The 24782-nt window shown below is 43.1% G+C and overlaps 1 protein-coding gene across 1 annotated transcript; it reads left to right on the forward strand.

The window, feature by feature from the left end:
* The first annotated feature begins 57 nt into the window (after positions 1 to 57).
* Positions 58 to 8855, forward strand: LOC126072600 (E3 ubiquitin-protein ligase DTX3L-like). The gene is made up of 5 exons (XM_049878001.1): positions 58 to 277; positions 1231 to 1442; positions 3349 to 4902; positions 5307 to 5524; positions 6673 to 8855. Exons 1-5 carry the CDS (start codon positions 94 to 96, stop codon positions 6740 to 6742), a joined length of 2238 nt encoding a protein of 745 aa, XP_049733958.1. The 5' UTR covers positions 58 to 93; the 3' UTR covers positions 6743 to 8855.
* Positions 8856 to 24782: the final 15927 nt, after the last annotated feature.

Here is a 24782-nt window from a genome sequence, read left to right on the forward strand (position 1 = left end):
AGCCCAAGTCCCGGGGGCAGGACGTGCCTTCGCCTCAGGCCGGCCCTACCCGCGCCCGGAGCCCGCGCAGCCCGCCCGCCCGCCCGCAGAGCCATGGCCTCGGCGCCCTGCCCGCCGTCCCCGCTCGTCGTGCGGGTGTCCGAGCCCGGCCCCCGGCTGCGCAGGAAGCTGGAGAGCTACTTCCAGAGCCGGCGCTCGGGCGGCGGGGAGTGCACCGTGCGGGCCCTGGGCGACAGCGCCCCGGACACCTTCCGGGTGGAGTTCAGGGAAAGGGCAGGTGAGCTGTGGGCGGCAGAGGTGCGGGCCCGGGCTGGGGGTGCAAAGCCGTCCTGGGCCAGCCCCGCGGGTGTCCTGCTAGAAGCAGCCCCCGCTGACCCAGGAGAGAGGGCGGGAGAAAGGATGGCACTGTCTGGGGGGACACGAACTGGGGGCTTCAGCTGCCAAGAGACTCAGCCCGACAGCAGGAGAGACCCCCAGTCCGGGATCTGGTCTGACCAGGCCTTAACGTAGATGCTTGCTAATATCCTCATCCCCAGGCCCCTTGTATTTCTCAGCTGTCCTAAGAAGCCACTTCCTGCCCCTGGAGGCAGGTCGGTAGCTGTCCTTGTGGTTTAGGCATGGATTACAAAGACAGTGTGACAAAAAGAAAGTAAAATTTTCATTAATACATTTTTATTAATAATATTGCATAAATAATAATGTCATTGATGTATTTTTGAGGATTACAAAAGTAATGCATGCTCACAGTAGAAAAGAGAGAAAGGAATGAGAAGAAAACCAAAACCACCTCTTCATCTCACCACCTGGAGATAAGCAGTGTGAACATTTGGCTGTACTTCCTTTCAGCTCTTCTCTGTGAATGTCTGCAAACACTTGTATACTTACAAAATTCTGAGTCTACGGTTTTGATTTTTGATTTTTTTCACTTCACTTTGTAAATGAGCATTTTTCCCTATCATTGAAATGTGAGATGGGAGACTCAGTTTCTGAAACGTGACTTTTAACAAGTTGATGATTTTCCATTCTCATTAAGCTCTCATTTCTTCCTTAAAACTTAACCTGCCGACTTATGAGTTCTTAGGATCTCCCGAGTTCCCCTCACCAGCCTTGTATAGCAGGGTGCAGGGGGCAGGGCACTGATGCATGAGTAAGAGGAGAGGTTCAAATCTCTCCCATTTCTCTCTCTCTCCCTGTTCTTCTCTCTCTCTGTGTTAAATGTCTCTACTAAAGCTAAGGAGAGAGTGTTGAAAAAAGGAGAACACCGAATCTGCGTTGAAAACAAACCTGTGAGCATTTTCTTGGAACCCACTGAAAAGCCAGTAGAGAAGATCATGAGTCAGAGAACTTCCTTGGTGACACCATCAGGAGCAGGAGCTCTGTATGATGGGAAGCATCCCAATGAAAGACATATTCCTAACACTGTGGATTCCTGTGTGTCAAAGGTGAGTGCTGAAAGGAGCTGGGCATGTTCCTGCACCCTGCTCTCCAGACCACACCTCATCATTATTCCTCCAACAGCCATTTGCTGAAGGCCACTGTGAGCCAGGCACTATTTTAGGCATGGAGACCTGGAGGTGAACACAACAGTCAAGGTCCCTGCCGTCATGCAGCTTGTATAGAAGGTAGGAACGGGCTACATCGAAAGACAGTAAACAAGTAAACAAAATAAAACAATTTCAGAAAGTGATATACCCTAAGAAGAAAATAAAACGGGGTTTAGCCTTAGAGAGAGACAGGGCCAGAGCAAGGAAGGGGAGGATGGAGGTGATGCTCCTCCTGACCAGGAGTCAGAGACAACTTCTCTGATGAGGTGACATTTGCCCTGAGACTTGAATGATGAGAAGGAGCCAGCCATGCAAAAATTCATTCAACAAATAGATATTGAATGCCTGTTGTGTGCCAGGCACTGCCACAGGAGCTGGGGATACAACCATGACCACAGCAGACCCTGCCCTCAAGGAGATTACAGTCTACTGAGGAAACAGACAATGGTAGGAAACAAATAGATGCATAGTAAAATGTCTGCAAGTGGTGAGTCGTGGGAAGAAAAATAAAGCAAAGTAAGTGACAAACTGCCATTTTAAGTAGGCTGACAGGAAAAACCTCCCTAATGAGGTGGCATCTATACAGATACGAGTGAGTGAGCAAGCTAACTCAGTGGATTTCTAGAGGAAGAACATTCTGGGCAGAGGGAAGGACAAGTGCAAAGGCCCTGAGATAGGAGTTACACCCTGAGCTGCAGGAGCTTCAAGGAGGCCACTGTGGGTGGAGGGCCATGAGCACAGGAGAGAGTGATAGGAGAAGAGCTGAGAGAGGTACCCAGGAGCTAGGTCTTATGGGGATGAATGTCATGGGGAGGATTTTGGGTATTAATTTAAATGTGAGGGGATTCATCAGATGGTTTCAAGCCAGAGGAGTGGGATGATTTGCTGCACATTTTAAAAGGATCATTCTGGCTGCTGTACGCAGAACAGAAGGTAGAAAGGGGCTAGAGTGGAAGCACAGAGACCAGTTAGGAGGGGCTCCAGTGGGACCATGAAAGATGACCATGGCTTGGACCTGGCTTGTCCGGATGGAGGTGTGACAAGTGGCAGGATTCAGGAAACATGCTGAAGGAAGGCCTAGGGGAAGGATGCTATATTCAGAGGAAATAGCATGTGCAAAGGCCTTGGGGTAGAACAAAAATGATAAATTTTGCTTTCACCTTACATTCAGCTTGCCTCAGTCCTTTTTATTCTAATCTGATATGTCTGTTTTATATTGGAGCTTCTGAAGGCCAGGGTTTATAGGGCCTGGGAACATTGCATGTAGACAGGTGTTTAGTAAAAAAAAAGAAAAAGAAAAAGAAAAGGGTGGAGAGGTGTGAAGAAGAGAAAAGACAGTAGTAGGAAAAAATATCCTCCTCAGATTTATGGCTCTATTTCAGGCTCACAGAATTTTTTTTGAAGAATCTCAGCAACTTACCCAGAGAACACAAGCCTCTTCCCTTCACCCCACTCACTAAGTTCACAGGGATAGTGGCAACTCTGGAATCCAGACTTCTCATCCAGGGAGTCTGTTAAAAATGCTCCTGCCCAGGCCCCCTGCAGACTAGTTCCATCAGAATCTCTGGGGATGAGACATGGGCCTTGGCACTATTTTTGAACTCCTCAGGTGATTTTAATGAGCAGGCAAGGCTGAGAACCTCTAGACTGTAGCATGTTACGTCCTCTGTAAAGGTTTGCCAGAAGTCCCTCCCTTTAAGGGAAGACATCATGGTGATTTCTCTGGCCTCTAGGCATTTTCCTGAAGAGAAGACTGTAGGCTTGAATATCTCAGAGACCTTATTTGTTCCTTTTGAAATTACAGATCTTTCTTGCTGTAACAGCTGAGCTGAACTGTAACCTGTTGTCCAAAGAGCTGAGGAAACACATAGCCACTCTCTGCCCCAATGTCAAGAAAGTGGAGGGTCTTGATGGAATTGAGAAGGTGTGTGGCGACTTCAGAGATATTGAAAAAATACATCGGTTCTTGAGTGAGCAGCTGCTGACAAGTGAGCAGATGTATGGATCTTCCCGTTTAACAACAGAGAAGGAGCCCCTCAGTCGGCAGGACCACAACAGCTGCTCTTCTCCTGAGCAACAAACCAGGAAAGAAGAAAATAGCCACTCTTTTGAAGTTTCCTTGCCTTTCCTTGAATACTTCGAATATACTTGTCCTGATAAAATCAAATTCATAGAGAAAAGATTTGGCGTAAACATCAAAATTCAGCAGAGTTCTCCAAATATGGTCTATTTAGACTTCACCTCAAGTCAATCTGGCAACCTAGAAGTAGCTCGTGAGTGTTTTGCCCGTGAATTTCAGAAGGGCACAGAATCTCTGAAGCTTGAGAGTATGGCTTTAGCAGATAGGAAGGAGGCCAATGAAATCAAACAGGCATTAAACCACCGGTTTCGAAAGCTCCTTATAAAGGAGAAAGGAGAAGAGTTGACTCTCCTTGGGCCCCACGATGATATTTCAGCCGCCAAACATTTTCTTGCCGTCAGAAACTCTGAAAGCTCTGTCAAGACACCTGTGAAAATATCAGCTCCCAATGGCATGATGAATGGAATCGAGGTTGACACTGCTCACTATGAGCTTTTAGAAGCTGAATTACAGCAAGAGATACCAGTGATAGAGAGAAAGTACAACACTAGCATCAGGGCTTTTGGAAAAACTAAGGATGCTCAGAAAACCTGCATCCTGTTTGAACCCAAGGACAAGGAGATTGACCTGTCCGCGCACGCGTGTGCAAGCTTCATCGACGCCTATCAACATGTCTCATGTCAGCTGATGAGAGAAATTATTTCCCTGAAACTTTTGAGCAAGGACAGAGAGCACTTACATGGCACTAAGTTTGCTGATGACTTTAGAAGAAAGCATCCCAACATACACTTGTCGTTAACTCAAAACTCAATGAATCTGACTGGTTTGCCAAATCACCTTGCAAAAGCAAAGCAGTATGTCTCAACGAGAGAGGGAATGCATCTGTTGGCTGGAGAAAAATGGAATGAGGACCATGGGACACCCATGGACATTGATAGTAATGACTCAGAAACAGCCTCACCTCCAGTCAAGGGCTCTACCAGCTCCGGGGCCTCAGGAGTGGACAAGAAGGAAGAGGACACATGTGCCATCTGTCTGGACAACATTACTAACAAACAGGTGCTACCAGATTGCAAGCATGAATTCTGCACCCCTTGTATCAATAAAGCCATGTCATATAAGCCAGTCTGTCCTGTGTGCCAGACCCACTACGGTATTCAGACAGGGAATCAGCCAGATGGAACCATGGGTGTCACTTATTCACCACAAAGTCTCCCAGGTTATGCATCCTATCCCACCATTATGATTACATATAAGATGAGCGGAGGCGTACAAACAGTAAGTATTTCTGAGTTCCATGGGTTTCTATCCACTATGCTAGGATTATTACAGCAAAAGAGACTGTCCTGTTGCCTATTTAGACAGCGTTTCCCAGGGAATTATTTTCAAGGGCTTGAAATAGTGATAAAGGTCATAGTGGCTGCTTGTAAGTCAGGTATCTTTTTTGCCTGTTGCTTAAGGCAGAGAAAGGGTGGATAAGGATGAGCTAGGAAGGGAAGTCCAAAGGTTGGATAGTGTACCCATCATGAATCTGGGGAAACGGGAAAATAAGAGTTATCGGGAATAGGAGCAAACCTTCAAAAAAATTTTTTTATTTTCTCTGTTTGCAAATGGCACATCTATACGGATTTTAAAATTTAGATGGGAGTGTTTTCATGTGACATTTTCTTATCTTCACACAGAAGGATCACCCAAACCCCGGAAAGAGATATGATGGAACACACCGAACTGCATACTTGCCTGATAATGTGGAAGGACAAGAGGTTTTGAGACTGCTTCGTAAGGCCTTTGACCAAAAACTGATCTTCACAGTGGGGCAGTCTCGAACTTCAGGAGCCTCAGATGTCATTACGTGGAATGATATCCACCACAAAACATCCATGGATGGAGGTCCAAAAAAGTGAGACATCCTGAAATATAATGGTTGCTAAACCTAATTTAGAGATCATGAAATATGGCAGTTTGAGGATGTGATATAAGGAGACTTTATTCATAGCAGTGGGATTGGGTACAGTGAAGTATTTTGAGAGATTCTAATCTGGAATGATCCCCTCAAAGTCCATAAGATAAGTTCCCCTCACTACCCTCCCAACCATAAAGCATCATACAGCCATTACATTTTGCATTAAAGGACAGGGGGCTTCAGAACTCAAGATGAGTAGTGTAAATTATTTTAATATGCGTATTTGAAGGGTAGATCCTACAAATAGGGGCTCTGGTGGAGCAGTGGTTAAGTGCTTGGCTGCTAACTAAAGGTTGGGGGTTGGAACCCACTAGCTGCTCTGTGGGAGAAAGATGGGGCAGTCTTCTGTAAAGATTTACATCCTGGCAAACCCTATGCGGAAGTTCTACTCTGTCCTGTAGGGTTGCTGTGAGTTGGAATTGACTCAATAGCAATGGGTTTAGATCCTAGGAATGTTATTACTTTGCTTTTCTTAAAGATCACTCCTTCTTCCACCCTCACCCCCTATCAGTACATTGAGAACCTAGACTCACTTGGCTAATAGTACTCTAGAAAAAAGTCTTAGCTTTAGGAGGACTAAGATGGTGGAATCTGTATTACAGGCAATCCAGTTGTTCTGTATGCAGCTCAGTTAGAAATACCTCAGACCTTTGGTTCTCAAACAGGAATATAGCCTGAGACCTTTGCAATTCCACAAATTTGAGAATCCTACTGTAGAATATGATGGTTGTTGTTAGTTGCTGTCAAGTTGGCTCTGACTCATGGTGACCTTATGTGTAACAGAACACAAAGTTGCCCATAACATACAGTACCTATAGCATAAGTTTAGGAGAGTCACTCCTTACCATGTACTGCTAACAAAATAAAAACCTTGTTGGAAGCTAGATGCTGGGCAGAAAGCTAGGCTCACTCACTAGCTGTATGACTCAGATCTGCACATTTTTAGTCATGGTAAGTCATCAGCCTTCAGGATTAGCTTGTGAATGCTTGCAACCCTGAATGTTAAGTCCTCAAGTGACAAGGCTCTACTGTACAGATTCTTAAGAACCATTTGTGATGAAGCTAAAGGGATTTTCCTTTTGCAGGTTTGGTTACCCTGATCCTGATTACCTCCAACGTGTCAAAGAGGAGCTGAAAGCGAAAGGAATTAAATAAGAAGATTGCTGGAAGAATGTCTTGACCCACCTTTCAAAAGATATTTGAGGAGGCAGAGTAAATACCAATCTAAAATATTAAGTTACAAACACCTTTTTAAAAATTTGACCTCAAGAAGTGGTTTGTGTTAAGAGTAAGAAACCGCTAGTCTGTCATTTCTGGAGTGTTACTTCTTATGGGGAATCCCTGGTGCCACAGTGGTTAAGAGCTCAGCTGCTAACCAAAAGGTCGGTGGTTTGAGTCTACCAGCCACTCCTTGGAACCTTTATAGGACAGTTCTGCTCTGTCCTATAGGGTAGCTATAAGTCGGAATGGACTTGATGGCCATGGGTTTAACTTCTTATGGAAGACAAAAGCCCCAAAGATCTGTGTAATTTTGCCATAGAGATGTCATGGCTCATTCATGTGTCATCCTGGAAGTGGGAGGAATGTTGCTGTGGGTCTGAAGTCATCCTCTGTATTCTTCAATTAGACCTCTAGGTGTGAGTTGATGGTCCTCTTTTCATTGCCCTCTCTGTAGTGATCCTTCAGTGTTTTGCTTGTTTTCTCTTTAATCTCTACCAGTGAAAGTGAAATCCTAACATGAAAGGATAAAAAAACAAGGCTTTGATTGTGGACAATTAGCCACATTCCTCCCCCCTCCCCACCCCATGGCAAGAGAAGTGGCCAGGAGCCGAGATTAGAGAACCTTTGGTAAAAAATGGAATAAGGCTACTATTTTTAATGACACAGAGCCTGGTGTACAGTTGATGATTAATACATTTTATTAATAAATTAAAAAAAAGAGGGGTATATGCTCCCCAAACCTTCAGCAGAGTCAGGAGCGAGAAAGCCATTTCTGGAGTCCTCACCACTGATTTCGAAAACTGAGTTTCTTACTCAGGAACACTTGGTATCTCAACTTTGACCGAGCCCCTGGCTTGATTCTTGCTCCCTCCCAATCCAAGGAACCTGCTAGATGGGGTGCACTTGCCCTGGTGTAGTGATGCGCCTCATTTTTCAGCATTTCTCCCTCTGGGTATTATTGTACATTTGTGTATACCCCACCTCCAGTTTTAACAGATAAATAACCTTACTTTAGTTCCCATAGCCATCATCTTCACAGTAACTGTAGCCCCCCATTGTAGTTTTTCACCCCTTGACTATGTCCCACCAAGTTACATTTTCCCGTTAAAATCTTCTTTCCTGATACATTTTCTGGACAGAGAAAAGGCAGTGAGTTGGGCTTACTGTAAAGAACATATGACAAGTCCAATTTTACTTTTAAATGGTTCTCCAATCCAGAAGAAAGTTATAGTAGCAAATTATCTGGTTTTCCGTGTCTGTCTCCCTCCAAAACTGTTGAACAAGGCAACTTGTTCCTTTCCTAAAGATGCCCATATCCACACGTTTTGATCTTCTAGATGAGATATTAATAGCTAATATTTATTGAACACTTGTTCTGTCCCCTTTATAACAGCCTTGCATCTGTGTGATTTACACAAGTGGTATTCCCAAGTTATAAATGAGAAAGTAGAAGCAGAGAAGATAAATAAAGCTCAAATGTCACATAGCTAATAAATGGAAGTGCTGGGATAGGAACCAGCTAGTGTGGCTCCAGGGCTTCTGCACCCCACAGCTCTACTGCCTCCCATGGGGTACTTCTCTGAGGAGCCGCTTACAGAGTTCCCATTACTCTGGGCTCCTCTCAGAAATGGATTCTTGCACAGTGCTGAAAGCTGATTTCCTCCAACGAAGCCCTATGTGAAGAACTGAAAACTCAGAATCTTCTCCTTTGTCCAGAGAGTTGAGGAAGCTTAAGGTGAATGATACATCATTCTTTTTCTTTTTTGTTTTTTTTTTAACAGATTATACATTTAGTTTTTGGTGATTGATTAAAGTCTTTATACTACCATTAATAGGTTATTTTATATCTACTGATCATTTAGTTAAATGTACTCAGAAAATGCAAACGTTTGAGTCCTGCTAAGCTTTGGATCCATGATTGCAATGCACGCGCATATTCAGGTGTTCCTGGCATGAGTGGTTGGTGAGCATCTGGGTGACTGCTTTTGCTCTTTGGAAGGTGGTATTATCTGCATTTCTTTAAATAAAGTGAAATCCATATTAGTAACAGATTGTCTGTGTTCTTTCCTCACTCCTGTTTTCCCCTTTATGTTGAGATTCTGAGTATTTTCGACAACAGGTGAAAGTATGCCTTGTGCGTGGACATCTTTGGCTGAATTTGTACACACGGTGTGTAGCTGTTTGCTAAGTCGTGTCACAGTAGAACTTAACTGCTGTAGACTTCATAGCTACCACTTTCAGCTGTGAAAACTACATTTCTCAATATCTTTCCTTCTTAACACAAGATAAAAATAGGCTTCAGATTTCAGCTCTACGAAGAGAGAAAGCATATGCAATATCAGACTGAACGATACAGTTGCCACTCCTTGGTCTTAGAGCATCTGTCTCATCTCTCCAGTATCAGTGCTGTATCACCCAGATGTCTCACTGAGCGCCAAAATCAGGGACACCCTCCTCTCCGAAGAGAAAGAGGATTAAAATACTAAGATATTTGATATCCCCCCACATCTCGCCCCAAAAAAGTAATCAAAGTAATCATTAGGAGAAAAATCAGACCCTTGTTGGACTTCCTTTCACTTGTACTTCAGTGGTGTTTTTGTTTTGATTTCCATGAGAGTACAGCCTGACTTGATTTTTCTGTTGATTGGGTCTGAGCCTCTAAATTGCACACCTTGAGGCAAAGATTAAGATGCAGACAATTTGTTTGGGAGATGCAAGCCCAAGGCAGTGAAGGTAAGGACAAAAAGGGAAGAGAGGGGGTAAGATGTATTGCAGTGAGATGCTATGGGTCATCACCCTGATACTGCTTCACAAGGAGCTGTGAAAAGACAGCAACAGGTCATTCAGCAGCTTTATTTGTACATCCCATGAGCTGAAATGGGCCGCAGAAATCATCTCATTTAAAACCCTCACTTTTCAGATGAGGAAACTGACTTTTATTTCCTGGAGAAACAACAGACAATGTAAAGTATATTGTTTATTATGCAGTAAAATGTAGCCTGTGTAGCACCTTTGGCTTCTCGCTCCCCCTCTCCGCATCCCACACACCCATAAAGTCACCAGTAGTGCCTTTCCTTCACTGCAGTCTCACTGCCCAGTTGGTGTCCTCACAATTCTCTCACCAGAACTATTGAAATACCTCCAGGACTCTCCATCCCCATGCCCCTTCCTCCTCCCACTGCAAACTACTTTTGGAAAAACAGCTCTGATCTCATCACTCCTCTGGAGATATGCCTTCAGTGGCTCCCTGATGCCTAGGGCAGTGCTTCTCAAACTTGATCTTGCCCCAGACTCACCTGGATGACTCCATAAAGCCCACATTGCTAAGCTCCACCCCCAGAGTGTCTGACTCAGTAGGTGTGAGGTTGGGCCCAAGATTTTGCATTTCTAACAAGTTTCTGGATGATGCTGATGTTGGTCATCTGGTGACCAAATTTTGAGAACCATGGCTTCGAAAAAAAAAAAATTCAAACTCCACAGCATGGTGTAGGGTAAGGCTATTCAGCTCTATGCATCCCCTCCCTAATGGGGTCAGTTTTGCTCTTCCCTGAAGCATGCTGGAGATGAACTTGGGAGGGACTCGGGCGAAGGTACAAGGCCAGGAGTGGCATGACTGGGCCAGTGGCTAAGGCTGAGGAATGCCTTAGCAAGAAAAAGAAAAACATCTGGACCTGGATGTGAGGTCCCTGGGAACGCTGGCTGCCCAAGGATGTGGGAGAAAAACAATGAGCCTTGGTCCCAGCTGGAACAGTATAGAAGCTTATGTTCTCTGCTAGGTGGTTACAGAGCGCTAAACTGGTCCAGCCGCTGCCCTGGGCCACGGTCCCGTAAGTAAGCTTCCCTAATAAACCATATGTCACGATCACTGGTTCCAGAGACTTTCTTCGGTCTCTTGGAGATGTGGCTGACCTCAAGTTCAGGTGCCACTGGGTTGTTACACAACACATGGCTATAAGTATTTCTGATTCTACTTTGCTTACCTCATGTTTCTTTCTTCCCACCAGTCTCTATGCTCCAATCACACTAGCTTTTCCAAAGCAAAGTATATACTTTTGCTCTTCTGGCCTTTGCTCTGGGTGTTCTCTCTCTCTGGAATGCTTCCGCACTTGGTTTCCTTTCTACTTTCAAAGATCTCTATGCATCCTTCAAGGTCTCACTCAAATGGCAGTATTGCAAAAACTCCCCCAACCTTCTCTCCACAGTACCATGAGTCACTGTTCCTATTCTTTATCTCTATTAAAGCAGGTATGACATAAAACCCACTCTCTACCCTGCATTCAGCCCTGGGAGTGGTACTGGGGCTGACCTGTAAGGACTGCACCAGCCCTACTCTTGTGCCCTCCGGTTGCTGGGTCAGCAATGTGAGGTACCAACTAGATTGGCGGGTAGGGGGAGAGCGGTTGGGGTACTTATTCCCTGGCTATGTCTCTCATCTGATGTCACTCTCCTATAGGCACAACTTTTACCAGGTTCAGCCCATGCTCCTCCCTTGCCTTCAGCCCAGAGTGGCGGGGTGGGGGTGGGGGGCTGCTGCTTCACTATCCCTTACTAGTTTCCCTTAACCCTTTGGCCACACCTGTGTTAGCAATTCCTTTATTAAACTCTCTTCAGTGACCTATTTTGTGGGTATCATCTGTATCCTACCAGGACTTTTCATGATACACCAAGTAACTGTGTACTAGCCTGTCTATCGTCTCTCCCTCTCCTCACTTCTACCCTCACCTCAGAGGGAAGTGATCTGTGTTTAACTCACCTTTGTAATCTTAAGACAGTGCCAGGCACATAGGGGTCTTTAATGCAAGTGGTTTAATTATATTAAATGTTTTGTCAGCAGTGGCATTACTAGGGATGGTGTCACCCAGTGTGGCACATCATGGTGTCACCCCCACATGGACTGCCACCCAAACCAGACCACACGGAATTCTTAAACACCAGAAAATATGACAAAACCAGGGACGTTAAAAACACCAGCAGCAACGAAATTAGTAGCCTGCACCTGTAGCACGTGCAGGTGAAGCCACGTGACCTGAAGCACCGTTGTGATTGGGTAATAATGACAGTTCTGAACAGAGCACGCAGAAGTTCAAAAAGTAAATCAGCATAGAGTTTTAGCCTTGTAGGTATGTTGATACACGTAAGCTGGGCTTATGAAAAATGTCTTTGTTGTTATAACTGCAGGGATTTTTAAGAAAAATAATAAATTTGTGTTGAAACACTGCACAAAATTTTCTAGACAGTCATTTTGGTGCTACCCTCTCTGACAATGTTACCCAGTGCGGTCCGCACCTCCCAATCCCCATTAGTGACAGCACTGTTTGTCAGATCGCTTAAGCTAGCAGGGTTCCTGATTCCAGCCCTGTCTTAGGAGGAACAGAAACGGACCCAATATATTTTTCTGAAGATAGGTGTGTAGGGAAAGTGATGTGGGGTAGGAGTGGGATTCCTAGCAGAAAGGGGAACTAATACTGGCGGCAGGGGGGGAGGGGATGTGTTTTTTTTAATGTGTCAGGCATGCTAAAGATTTTATCTCATTTTATCCTCATGATACTGCTATAAAGTAGTTGTGAGTATGGCCATTTCACAGATGTAACTGACTGGAGTTCTTCAACTAAAAAATTGCAGAGACTGGATTTTGACCTAGACTTTGACAGGAACTGGGTCTGTTTTTGATCCCAAGCCCACAACCTGCAACAAGTGCAGTTTTCATGAAAAGGAAAGCAAAAGAAGCTAACTGCACAAACGTGTGGTTGGGGTAGGATCAACATACAGGCTGGAGGAGCGGGGCTGAAGACGACTGTGCCAGTTGTCTTCCTGCTACTGAACTAACGGTCCTGGGGCCCCAACTCTGCCCTTGAAGCATGAGCACCAAGTCGCAGCTCTACTTGGAGTCAAAAACATCAGGAAGGGAGGAGTATATGGTCGGCCCAGAGACCTCAAGCCTGCCCTTCTCCCTGGCGCTTTTCTCAGGGAAGCATGGTGGGGCTCGAGAGGACCTATATCAGAGGGAGGACTTTGATGAGGAGGCGGCAATGGGGCTGCTCAGCTTGGGCCCCTGAGCAGTGAAACTCCCAGTGCCTACACTTCTACGGAGAGGCTTACCACACTGTGTTGTAACTGCAGATCTGGAGGAGAACAGAGCGTGGGCCAACTTTTTTTTATTGAATTTGGGCCTTTTTATTTTTTCTCAAATGTTACTTAACATTCCAAAAACCAATCCACTAAAACTTTAATAATATCGGTGTACTGCACTCAAGGGAAACCCTGGTGGCGTAGTGCTTAAGAGCTACTACGGCTGCTAACCAAAAGGTCGGCAGTTCAAATCCCCCAGGAGCTCCTTGGAAACTCTAGAGGGCAGTTCTATGCTGTCTTATAGGGTCCCTATGAGTTGGAACCAATGCGTTTGGTTTGTTTGTTTTTTTAATTTTTATTGTGCTTTAAGTGAAAGTTTACCTATCAAGTCAGTCTCTCACACAAAAACTTACATACACTTTGCTAACCCACTAAACCTTGCTACATACACCCAGTTGCTCTCCCCCTAATGAGACAACCTGCTCCCTCCTTCCACTCTCTCTTTTCATGTCCATTTCGACAGCTTCCAACCCCCTCTACCCTCTTATCTCCCCTCCAGGTAGGAGATGCCAACAGAGTCTCAAGTGTCCACCTGATCCAAGAAGCTCACTCCTCACCAGCCAAAAAAACCAAACCAAACCCCGCGCCATTGAGTCCAACCAATATTGACCCTATAGGACTGAATAGAACTGCCCCACAGAGTTTCCAAGGAGCGCCTGGCAGATTCAAACTGCTAACCCTTTGGTTAGCAGCCTTAGCACTTTACCACTAAGCCACCAGGCTTTCCTCCTCGCCAGCATCCCTCTCCAAATGGGTTTGGTTTTTGGGGTTTTTATGCCTGTGGTTAGAATCCCATCTAAGAATGGTGGTCTTTGTTATGTTAATGAGGCAGGATTAATGTAGGGTGTGTCTTGAGTCAATCTCTTTTGAGATGTAAAAGAGATTAAACCTAAGAAGCAGAGGTGAGGGAAGATAGATATCAAGACACAAGGAGATCTTCCAGGAACCAGGAAGCAGAAACTGGAGAGACAGGGATCTTCCTCCAGAGCTGACACAGAGAGAGAAAGCCTTCCTCTAGATCTGGAATCCTGAATTCAGACTTCAGTGAAAAAATAAATTTCTGTTTGTTAAAGCCATCCACTTGGGGTATTTCTGTCATAGCAGCACTAGATGACTAAGACAGGGGCCAAAGCCCAGGTCTTAACTGAGCATCACTTAAACTTGCTTTGTTCTCTAGGATTGTATTACCCTCAGGAACTTCAGGGAGGGAAGGGAGATTTCCAATCCTGTACTTAGAAATTCAGGAACCCTACTAAGATAAGACATATGTATATAAACACACAGTGAAATACTATGCAACCTTTAAAAATGAGTTATAAGATATTTAATGACATGGGGAAAATTATTTATAAGATATTTAATAACATGGGGAAAATTATATAGATGTACTAAAAAATGAAAAATCGGCTTATTAAATAATAAGTAATGGTGATCATATCTTTAAACTGTATGATTATAGACGGATAGATAGGAAAGATAATTAGCAGAATATCTCAGCCATTAAAATTATGTTTATAGAAAAAAATTAGTAACAAAAATACTTATTGTATTAATGTTAGATGAAAAATGGTAGATAGACTATTGTATAATTAGGGATCGAATAAAAAGCGTGGTCTTGACTTTGTTCAATGTGAAACCTAGATTCCTGATTCACAAAGATTGTGTGAGATTAAGTGGCGATTTGTTTTATAGCATTATATAACAATGCAATTCATTTTTACCTTATTTGTTCCTCAACGCATTTGAAAGCAATATTCTTTGATTCAGCTGCTCCGTAAGTGTTTCTTAAAGAAATTGGCACAATCCCCAGCTGTTACAGGCGTACAACGGGGCAGCCTATCCACTTAACTGTAGGGTTTAGGAGCCACAGTTTGATGTCTTAGCATATTCCAGTAAGAACGATGACATCTTGGCCTTAAAGTGACCCATCTTATTTCTTCTCCCAAAGGAAAAAACAGTGTGCTCTTTTCGCTCCTATAGATTTGGTGTGTGTGGATGGTTGTTGTTATAACTTGTCATTGACATTTCTCAGTCCCCCCGCCCCCTCCCCCATCAATTTGCTCAGGAGAGAGGTAGCTACAACTGGCAGGACACAGCATTTTCAAAAGGCACTTTTCAGCACATAAACAGGGTAATTTCACCTGAAAAAAACAAGTCCAAGACAAAGAATCCGCAAAGTTTTCTTTTAATTATATGACAAATCCTATTTAACATTTCAAAGGAGTCCCCGTGTGGCACAAACAGTTAAGTGCTAGACTATTAGCCGAAAGGTTGGCAGTTTGAACCCACCCACGGGGACCTTGGAAGACAGGCCTGGAGACCTGCTTCTGAAAGGTTGCAGCCTGGAAAACCTCATGGAGCAGTTCTACTCCGCACATGCGGGGGCGCTGTACGTGGGAATTGACTCCATGGCAACTAAGGACAACAACAACGTTAGAAAGTTATGAGATATTGGGGGTAAGCTTGATAATCAAAGAGCACCACAAATATGTCTGGGCGTTGTGGGTCATCTGTGACAGAGTCAAGAGTTCTACGGGATTGTGAGGGTTCTCTGCTGGAGGGATAAGTAATCCTGCACGTCCACGTGTACAGACTCCAGTAAGAACTTAAGCAACATACATACGCCTTCTCCCATGTTCATCTGGTCTGGAGTATGTGTCACTGGCAGGATAGCTGACATCAACAGCAAAACTGGTTCCTTTTCCGTAGGCTGCAGCTGTAGAGAGAAAGACAAACGTCTAAGAATGTAGAAAGTTACGCAGTATGTAGAGTCACGCCCGAATCTGACGACATTTAAAAAACAAGTTCCTACACCCCAAAGCCAGTTTTCATCGTTTCTAAAATTCACTCCTACTGCCCTCAGAACGTTGCCAGTCTCCTTGAGGGTGAAACACAGTGAGTTCTACGCTGACAATGACAATATGGCTGCCATCTAGAATTCTACACTGCTTGGGAGTGAATAGACAACGCCAGAACTACCTGTTCATTTCATTCTGAGCAGTCAGATGCCCTTCTTCCTTACTATGCTTTCCAGCATAACTGAGATTAAGCTGTGTTGACTGACATGTGGCACTGAGCCTGCATCTGTCCCGTGGAAGAGGAGTCTCTTGTTATTCTTGTCTTGCCCATTGTTGGTGTCCATGTGCTTTTTCCTTACCTGGTAGCTCTGCCAGAGATGGATATTCTGTGTTCTCCAAATCTGCAAATGACAAAAGGCAAAACATTTTTGAAAGGACCTTAGAGTTTGGTCTACTGTGTTTGTTGCAGATTTTAAAATAAGCATTAAGGAGGAGGAGGAGGAGGATAAAATGCAAATGAATAGCAAATTCAGAGAGTAGGTACCTTGCAGTCTTTGGAAAAAAGATTCCCTAAAGGTATTTATTAGCATCTATACTTTGTAACAATGCTTATTAGTATATATTCTACTTAATAGAACTTATAACTTACATCTAAATACCTATATATGTTCCCTGGTATTCTTGTAGATCCACTAACATTCAAACATCTACACAAAATTTTGTAATCATTCAATAAGTACTTAACTGGTCATCTCCAAATTTATTTCGTGAGGCTTCTGACCCATGACAATTCTTTCTGAATTACTCCAATTATGGTTACAATTCACCTCATAATTGCCTACCATTTACCAGCTGTCGTTGAGTCGGTTTCAACTCATGGTGACCCCATGTGCATCAGAGTAAAACTGTGCTACATAGGGTTTTCACGGCTATGGCCTTTCAGAAACAGGTGGTAGGCATGTGCCTAACCATCTGTGCCACCCAAGGAGCCTCGTAACAGCCTAATCTAATGATTACTTCTCTCATGAACCATTCCCTCCTTGGTTATTTGTCTTTCTTGAAAGTCTTCTTTTAAAAAAAAAAAAAAAATGACACTCTATTGGTTCTCCTTCCTTCTAGAAAAATTAATTTAACAACCACTCAACAATCATCTACTGAATATCTACTAAGAAGCAAGAACTATGTTGAGTACCTGCACCAAGAAGCTTAAAATCTAGTGGGAAAGAATAACATGAAAACATATCACCACCCTCTAGAGTGGGGCCCTGGTGGCACAGTGGTTAAGAGCTATGGCTGCTAACCAAAAGGTCAACAGTTTGAATCCACCACCTGCTCCTGGGAAACCCTAAGAGGCAGTTCTACTTTGTCCTATTGGGTCACCATAAGTCCGAATCGCCTTGATGGCTATGGGTTTCTGTTTTTTTTTTTTAGAGTAAAAAGAGATGGTTTAGGGGGACACACTGGAGCTAAGAAAGCATAAGAAAGAGATTCAGAGAATCTATGCTAGGAGAGAGAGAAGGAAATATAGAGGATGATGTTCTAGAAATAAGAAGAAGAGAGATTCAAGAAAAATGGAGTAGTTACAGGTAGTAGATATTGGGAAGAAGTCAAGTTTTAAAAGCAGAAGGAATGATTGTTTTGCTGAGCGTGAGGTCTTAAGGAGAGTGATGAAGGTCTGGAATGGGGTAATGCTTGAGGGAGATGAATGGAGGAAGCAATGAAGGATTCCTAACAGCCCGGAGGGTTCAGCTGAGGTTGGGGACCATGAATTAGTAATGATTTTATCTAAGGCCAGCAGAAGAAGAGCAGGTGGGTTATGGGATTAATCCAAACTTGGGGTTCTGCAAAATGACTATGATAGAAGGACAAAAGCAAAGAATGTTGGAGATACTGGAAAACACAACTGAAGTGAGTTTCTTGCTCTTCTTGTACTCTCAACAGCTTTTAATGCCATGAACCTCCTCCTCATCCTCCTCAAAGTTCTGTCCTTTCTACAAGAAGAATCCTTCTTCTGGTTCTCCTTCCATCTCAGGAATTAAGTTCATCCATTCCCTATGTATTGTGTCCTACTATGTGTTAGACACCGTGATGGGTTCTGTGAATGCAGAGATGAATAGAATAGGATGTGACTCCTACCTTAAGAAGCTCACTGTCTAATGGTGGAGTCAGGCAGGTTATCAAAGTACAATTTTAGAAATGTTATAATGTAGGTATGTGCACAATTATATGGGAGAAGCTGCTACATTTTAAATTATTACAATGCCACCACTCTTCTCTGACACAGGTAGAACAACAATAACCTTCTGATACACTCTTACACTTCATTGGCTAATGTCTTTATGCAGCATAGCAGACCTTTTGGGGATCTCCTGAAAATCCACTCTACCCCACCTCCAATGTGCACGAACTTCCCGTTTGGGGGGAATTGGCTTACACAAAAATTTAGGGTGGAGCCTAATTGGGTTAAAGCAGTCAGGGTAACCTCATGATGGGAATCACATACTGATTGGATCAGGTGACCCGGGCTCAGGCCTGTCAGCACACGGCACTTCCCAGGCTTGGAGGTTGGTCGAAGTGGTCCATTCAATACAAGGCTCAGGACTTTTGTCCAAGGATGGTGGGACAGAGCTCAGTTTCTCTTCTGTAGGATGTAAATGAGGAAGCACAGAATCCCTCGTTATTGCCAGAAGCCATCCTACAACCACTAGGGAACTCCAGCCTTAAGATGAAGCGGACATTGCTGACAGCAAAGCCAGTTAATATTCTTTAGGCAGTTTGAGTGAATATTTTTGTGAATTACAACTGAAAGTGTCCTAACATACACATTTAACCTTGGACTCTCCTTCATTACTGCTATTGACCATGTGATTTGAAGTCTACAGAGCTTGAGTGAGTCTAATTCCAAAGAATATGAACATAATAAGACATAAAAGGAAAAGTGTTGTTGAAAAAGTTTTTCATGTTAGTTCCTTCAACATTTTTTATGAAGTAATTTTTAAACACACCATTACCTTCTCTATTTTGTACAAAAGACAAGTCTGATTGAACTTGCCCATTACAGTGTTATATTCTGGTTGCCCAGGTTGGAGCCAGACCAAGCAGGGACCCTGCTGATTCATGTCAGTCCAGTGTCCAGCAACATCACCTGGAAAGTCAGCATTTAGTGAAAACACAATACCCAGTCCAGGCACTTCTGAAAACCAGGGCACTTCCTGTGCTCCTGTTTCCCATTCATGTAACGCTGGTCTATGAAAAATGGCTGCACATTTCCGTAGTTGCCTTCGTTTATTAGCTTCAATTTTTTTTTTAATAATTTTTATTGAGCTTTAAGTGAACATTTACAAATCAAGTCAGTCTGTCACATATAAGCTTATATACACCTTACTTCATACTCCCATTTACTCTCCCCCTAATGAGTCAGCCCTTCCAGTTTTTCCTTTCGTGACAATTTTGCCAGTTTCTAACCCTCTCTACCCTCCCATCTCCCCTCCAGACAAGAGATACCAACACCATCTCAAGTGTCCACCTGATACAAGTAGCTCACTCTTCATCAGCATCTCTCTCCAACCCATTGTCCAGTCCCTTCCATGTCTGATGAGTTGTCTTCGGGAATGGTTCCTGTCCTGGTATTAGCTTCAGTTTTGTAAACACAGATGAAGTGAATGGTTCTGATGCCAATACAACACCTAATATCTTTATTAATGGTCTAGCTAAAATACTAGGCAAACTTAGACTTACTATATCTTCATATTAAAATTTCCCTGGAAATTCCAGAAGAAACTGGTATATAAACATGAAAGCAAATTTCACTTCATTTATCTGTTCACTTTTATGTTTTATTTAATGTGACTCTTTATTATTTTTCTCTGGAAGCCTGACTGCCCTGCTAAAGATAGTTAAAGCCCATTGTTCTGTATCCCACCTTTAACACTAAGCAGAGAAAGCGCCATATACCGAAAATGGCAGGAATGCTTAGAGAATGCTTCCGCAGAAGGTGATGGTGCCCAGAGTTTTCCTTTTCTTTCCAATGATTTCTGGGAATTTCTAAAACGCTGAAGCTAGACATCGGATTGCCATGATGACATGACTAGTATAAATATGGCCAGGTTGCGTTAATGAGGAAAATTCCACAAGATGGTACAACACTGTAGATTTCTTCCTTAGAAAGAAAACTGCAATTCACTTATTTTTAGTGAAACGTATACCACGCCTGGGAGAGGGATCCAGGGTATTCCTTTCCTGTTCAGCAAGTCTGTGTAGGGAGTTAGGTTCTGGTGTCACAGCAAGGCACCTAACCCTAATCATTAAACTCTTTTTAAGTTCCATCTTAAAAGAGTTCTTCTGGAGAAGTTTGTCACCAATAGGATGTGTAGTTTCTTCAAATTATGCTCTTTCTTTTTCCCACTGTGCACTCCCTTCAGGATCTTTTGGCCTAGTGATGTTTTGTCCTAGGTCTTGGGGTCCTTTTGGAACTGCTGCTTGCTTTCCTCTGAGTAAGTGAAGTTTTTCTTCTTGCCCCTATCTTTTCCATGCCAAGAAGTTCCAGAGTAGAAAGCTGCCAGGGCTTGAAATCAGAAGACCCAATCAGTCTCACTCTGTTACCAGCCATGGGACACTGAACAAGTAACACTACTTCTGAGTAAGTCTTTATTTTCTTCTCTTTAAAGAGAAATTACAGTATCTGCTCAATCTACCACCTCACAAGATTATTACAAGGATAACATATATAACAAGTGATGTGAAAGCACTTTAAGAATGCCAAGTCCTTTATAAATGTATGGTTATTATTTTGAAAGTGGAGGGTCAATGAAAAAGAGGAAGATCCTTAAGAAACAGATTGACACAGCGACTGCAACAATGGTTCAAATATAGCAATGATTGTGGGGATGGTGCTGGACCCGGCAATGCTTCCTTCTATTACATATGGGGTTGCTATGAGTCAGAGCCAACTCAATGGCACCTAACAACACCATTTGAAAAACTGGTTAAGCTTGATATATATTTTTTTATATCATAGAGCTATTTGCATCTTAAAAGGGCGTAAAGGCTAAAGCCAAGAGTATTTTTTTGAGAGGAAAGACTTCTGAATCATACCCTCAAGCCACATCAAATTCTGCTACCTACTCTGTCTGTGTAGAAAAAGTGACCCAGGCTAGACATTTTACAGATGAGGAAACTCAGTTCCAGGAGGTTGAAACTCATCCGGTGTCACAGGGAAGGTCACCATTAAAGTAAGCAATAGAATCTTGGTGTAGAGGCTTACAGCCCAGTGCCTCATGGAACCATAACACAGTACCTACCTTTCTTTAGGTTTTTGCCACGTGCCACACACTTTCCTGAGCTCTTCACCATATATCTCTTTTAAAATATAAGCGTCCCTCCACTTTCCCATTTCTGGTATTCAGGATAAATGCCCTCCCCTACCCTTCTTTGTGCAAAGCCATAGTCTCTTCTCCAACTATGGGATTAAAAAACAGGAATCATGGCTCGGCCCTCAGTCTTTGCTCTCCTCACCCTTTATATTCTCTCTGATCATTATGTTTGTGTGTCAGCTTGGCCGGACCACGATTCTCAGAGGTTTGGCAGTTATGATATAGTTTGGCAATCATATAGTGATGTAATCACCTCCATGATGAGATCTGATAAAATGATCACCTCTACAATGGGACCTGCTGTGAGTAGCCAATCAGTTTAAAGGCAGTTTCCTTCAGGGTGTGGCCTGTGTCCAATACAGGTGAGCTTTCTGGCAAGGATGGTGGTCTTTTGCTGTCTCTGGACCCTACAGCTGACTCTTGTTCATCTGACCTCTGGTTCTTGGGACTTGAGCCAGCAGCTTACCTGACAATCTTGGGATTTGTCAGCCTTCATAGCCTGTGAGCCAGAGGCCTGTTGTCTGACCTGCTGACCTTGTCTTCTCTAGCCCCTGCAGCTACGTGAGTCAGGAGAAGCCTCCAGCCTGACGCACAGACTTGAGAGTTTCTGGCCTATACAACAGCATCAGCCATTTCCGTAATATAAATCTCTCTCCCTCCCTCTCTCTCTCTCTATGTATATATGTATATAGACACTTTACTGGTTTTGCTTCTCTAGAGAACCAAGCCTAAGACATCAACCATAACTAAAAATGCACTAACAGCAGGAAATAAAGTAGATGTATGTGACCTCCTGAAAATTAAAGACTTACACTGATCAAAAGAGTAAAAAGAGAATCTACAGACTGGCAGAAAATTTTCAGGTATAACATAGCCAAAAGAGAGTTAATCTCTAAAATTTATAGAAAACTTCAGTACCTCAACAACAATAAGACAAACAATCCAATTGAAAAATGGGCAAAGGACACAAACAGACACTTCTTTAAAGAAGACATTCGGGCAGCTAACAAACACATGAAGAATGCTCGTGATCATCAGCCTCTAGAGAGATGCAAAATTAAAACTACAATGAGATACCATCTCACCTGACAGCAATGGCACTAATCAAAACACAGAAAACAACAAATGCTGGCAATGTTGTGGGGAGATTAGAACTCATACACTGCTGATGGCGATGTAAAATGGTACAACCACTATGGAAAACAACATGGTGTTTCCTTAAAAAGCTAGACATAGAAGTACCATACAATCTAGCAATCCCACTCCTAGGTGTATGTTGTTGTTGTTGTTAGGTGCCATCAAGTCAATTCCGACTCACAGCGGCCCTATGCATAACAGAACAAAACACTGCCCAGTCCTGAGCCATCCTTACAATCGTTGTTATGCTTGAGCTCATTGTTGCAGTCACTGTGTCAATCCACCTCTTTGAGGGTCTTCCCCTTTTCCACTGACCCTGTACTCTGCCAAGCATGATGTCCTTCTCCAGGGATTGATCCCTCCTGACAACATGTCCAAAGTATGTAAGACGCAGTCTCACTATCCTTGCCTCTAAGGGGCATTCTGGTTGTACTTCTTCTGAGACTGATTCATTCATTCTTTTGGCAGTCCACGGTATATTCAATATTCTTTGCCAACACCACAATTCAAAGGCATCAATTCTTCTTCGGTCTTCCTTATTCATTGTCCAGCTTTCACATGCATACGATGTGATTGAAAATACCATGGCTTGGGTCAGGTGCACCTTCATCTTCAAGGTGACATCTTTGCTCTTCAACACTTTAAAGAGGTCCTTTGCAGCAGGTTTACCCAATGCAATGCATCTTTTGATTTCCTGACTGCTGCTTCCACGGCTGTTGATTGTGGACCCAAGTAAAATGAAATCCTTGGCAACGTCAATCTTTTCTCCGTTTATCCTGATGCTGCTCATTGGACCAGTTGTGAGGATTTTTGTTTCCTTTATGTTGAGGTGCAATCCGTACTCAAGGCTGTGGTCTTTGATCTTCATTAATAAGTGCTTCAAGTCCTCTTCACTTTCAGCAAGCAAGGTTGTCATCTCCATAACGCAGGTTGTTAATAAGTCTTCCTCCAATCCTGATGCCCCGTTCTTCTTCACATAGTCCAGCTTCTTGGGTTATTTGCTCAGCATACAGATTGAATAGGTATGGTGAAAGAATACAACCCTGACACACACCTTTCCTGACTTTAAACTAATCAGTATCCCCTTGTTGTTTGAACAACTGCCTCGTGATCCATGGAAAGGTTCCTCATGAGCACAATTAAGTGTTCTGGAATTCCCATTCTTCACAATGTTATCCATAATTTGTTATGATCCACATAGTCGAATGCCTTTGCATAGTCAATAAAACACAGGTAAACATCCTTCTGGTATTCTCTGCTTTCAGTCAGGATCCGTCTGACATCAGCAATGAAATCCCTGGTTCTACGTCCTCTTCTGAAACAGGCCTGAATTTCTGGCAGTTCCCTGTCCATATGCTGCTGCAGCCGTTCTTGAATGATCTTCAACAAATTTTTTCAGCTCATGGGCTGAACAAATAAAGCTGCTGAGTGACCTGCTGCTGTCTTTTCACAGCTCCTTGTGAAGCAGTACGGAGGTGATGACCCATATCATCTCACTGCAGTCCATCTTACTTCCCCTCTTCCCTTTTTGTCCTTATCCTCACTGCCCTGGGCTTGCAATTCCCAAACAAATTGTTTGCATCTTAATCTTTGCCTCCAGCTGTGTATTTTAGAGGCCTCAGACCCAATCAATAAAAAAGGAAATAGTGTCCTACTCCCATATGGAAATCAAAACAAAAACACTACTAAAGTATAAGTGTAAGGAAGTCCAACAAAGGTCTGATTTTTCTCCTAATGATTACTTTGATGCTATTTTTTGGGGGCGAGTTGCAGGAGGGCATCAAATGTCTCAATATTTTAATCCTTTTTCTTTTTGGAGAGGAGGGCGTCCCTGATTTTGGTGCTCAGGAGATATATGGGTAATCCAAAACTGATGCTGGAGAGGTGAGACAGATACTCCAGGAGCAAGGGAGGGCAACTATAGTTTGGTAGAGTATTATAATATGCTTTCTCTTGAAGAGGAGAAGAGCTGAAACCTGGAGCTATATATATGTGTTTGCAGGCATTCATAAAAAAGGGCTGGAAGGAAGTTCACCCAAATGTTCACATTGCTTATCTCCAGGTGGTGGGATTAAGTACACTCAAATGTTCACATTAGTTATCTCCAGGCGGTGGGATCAAAAGGTGATTTTTGACTTAGGAGTTAAAATTGGAACTATTATTCTCTGTTCTTGACTATAAGGATTGTGACTCAGTTGAAGTAACAAGGACTCACCGGGACAGATAAACTGGGCCCTGAGTTATAAAAACAATAGCTAGGACAAAGTTGGAAAACATCTTTTAGGAAAACTTTCACATAAACAAACACTCACATAGAGCAAAAAAGACCCACATATTTTCTATTCTTATCTTTCTCTATTAACATTTAGTACATAGTAAGATTTGTTGGATCAAGGACGACTCTCCTGACTGTCATTACTAAAACTTATACCAATGATTATTAAGAAAGATAATTCGAACTGTAGAATCACATTTGATACAGCATTTTTTTTTTTTTTTAGCCAACCTGTGAAAAGGTGAAGTTTTTAATGAATTTAC

This window comes from Elephas maximus, chromosome 1 (genome assembly GCF_024166365.1).
Source record: "Elephas maximus indicus isolate mEleMax1 chromosome 1, mEleMax1 primary haplotype, whole genome shotgun sequence".
In the NCBI taxonomy this organism is placed as follows: Eukaryota; Metazoa; Chordata; class Mammalia; order Proboscidea; family Elephantidae; genus Elephas; species Elephas maximus.

Excerpts from the sequence above, each read along its gene's own strand:
- LOC126072600 (XM_049878001.1), top strand. The coding sequence starts at position 94 with ATGGCCTCGGCGCCCTGCCCGCCGTCCCCGCTCGTCGTGCGGGTGTCC. Across the intron at positions 1,443-3,348 it reads TGGATTCCTGTGTGTCAAAG|ATCTTTCTTGCTGTAACAGC; the intron begins GTGAGTGCTGAA and ends TTGAAATTACAG. Across the intron at positions 4,903-5,306 it reads TGAGCGGAGGCGTACAAACA|AAGGATCACCCAAACCCCGG; the intron begins GTAAGTATTTCT and ends ATCTTCACACAG.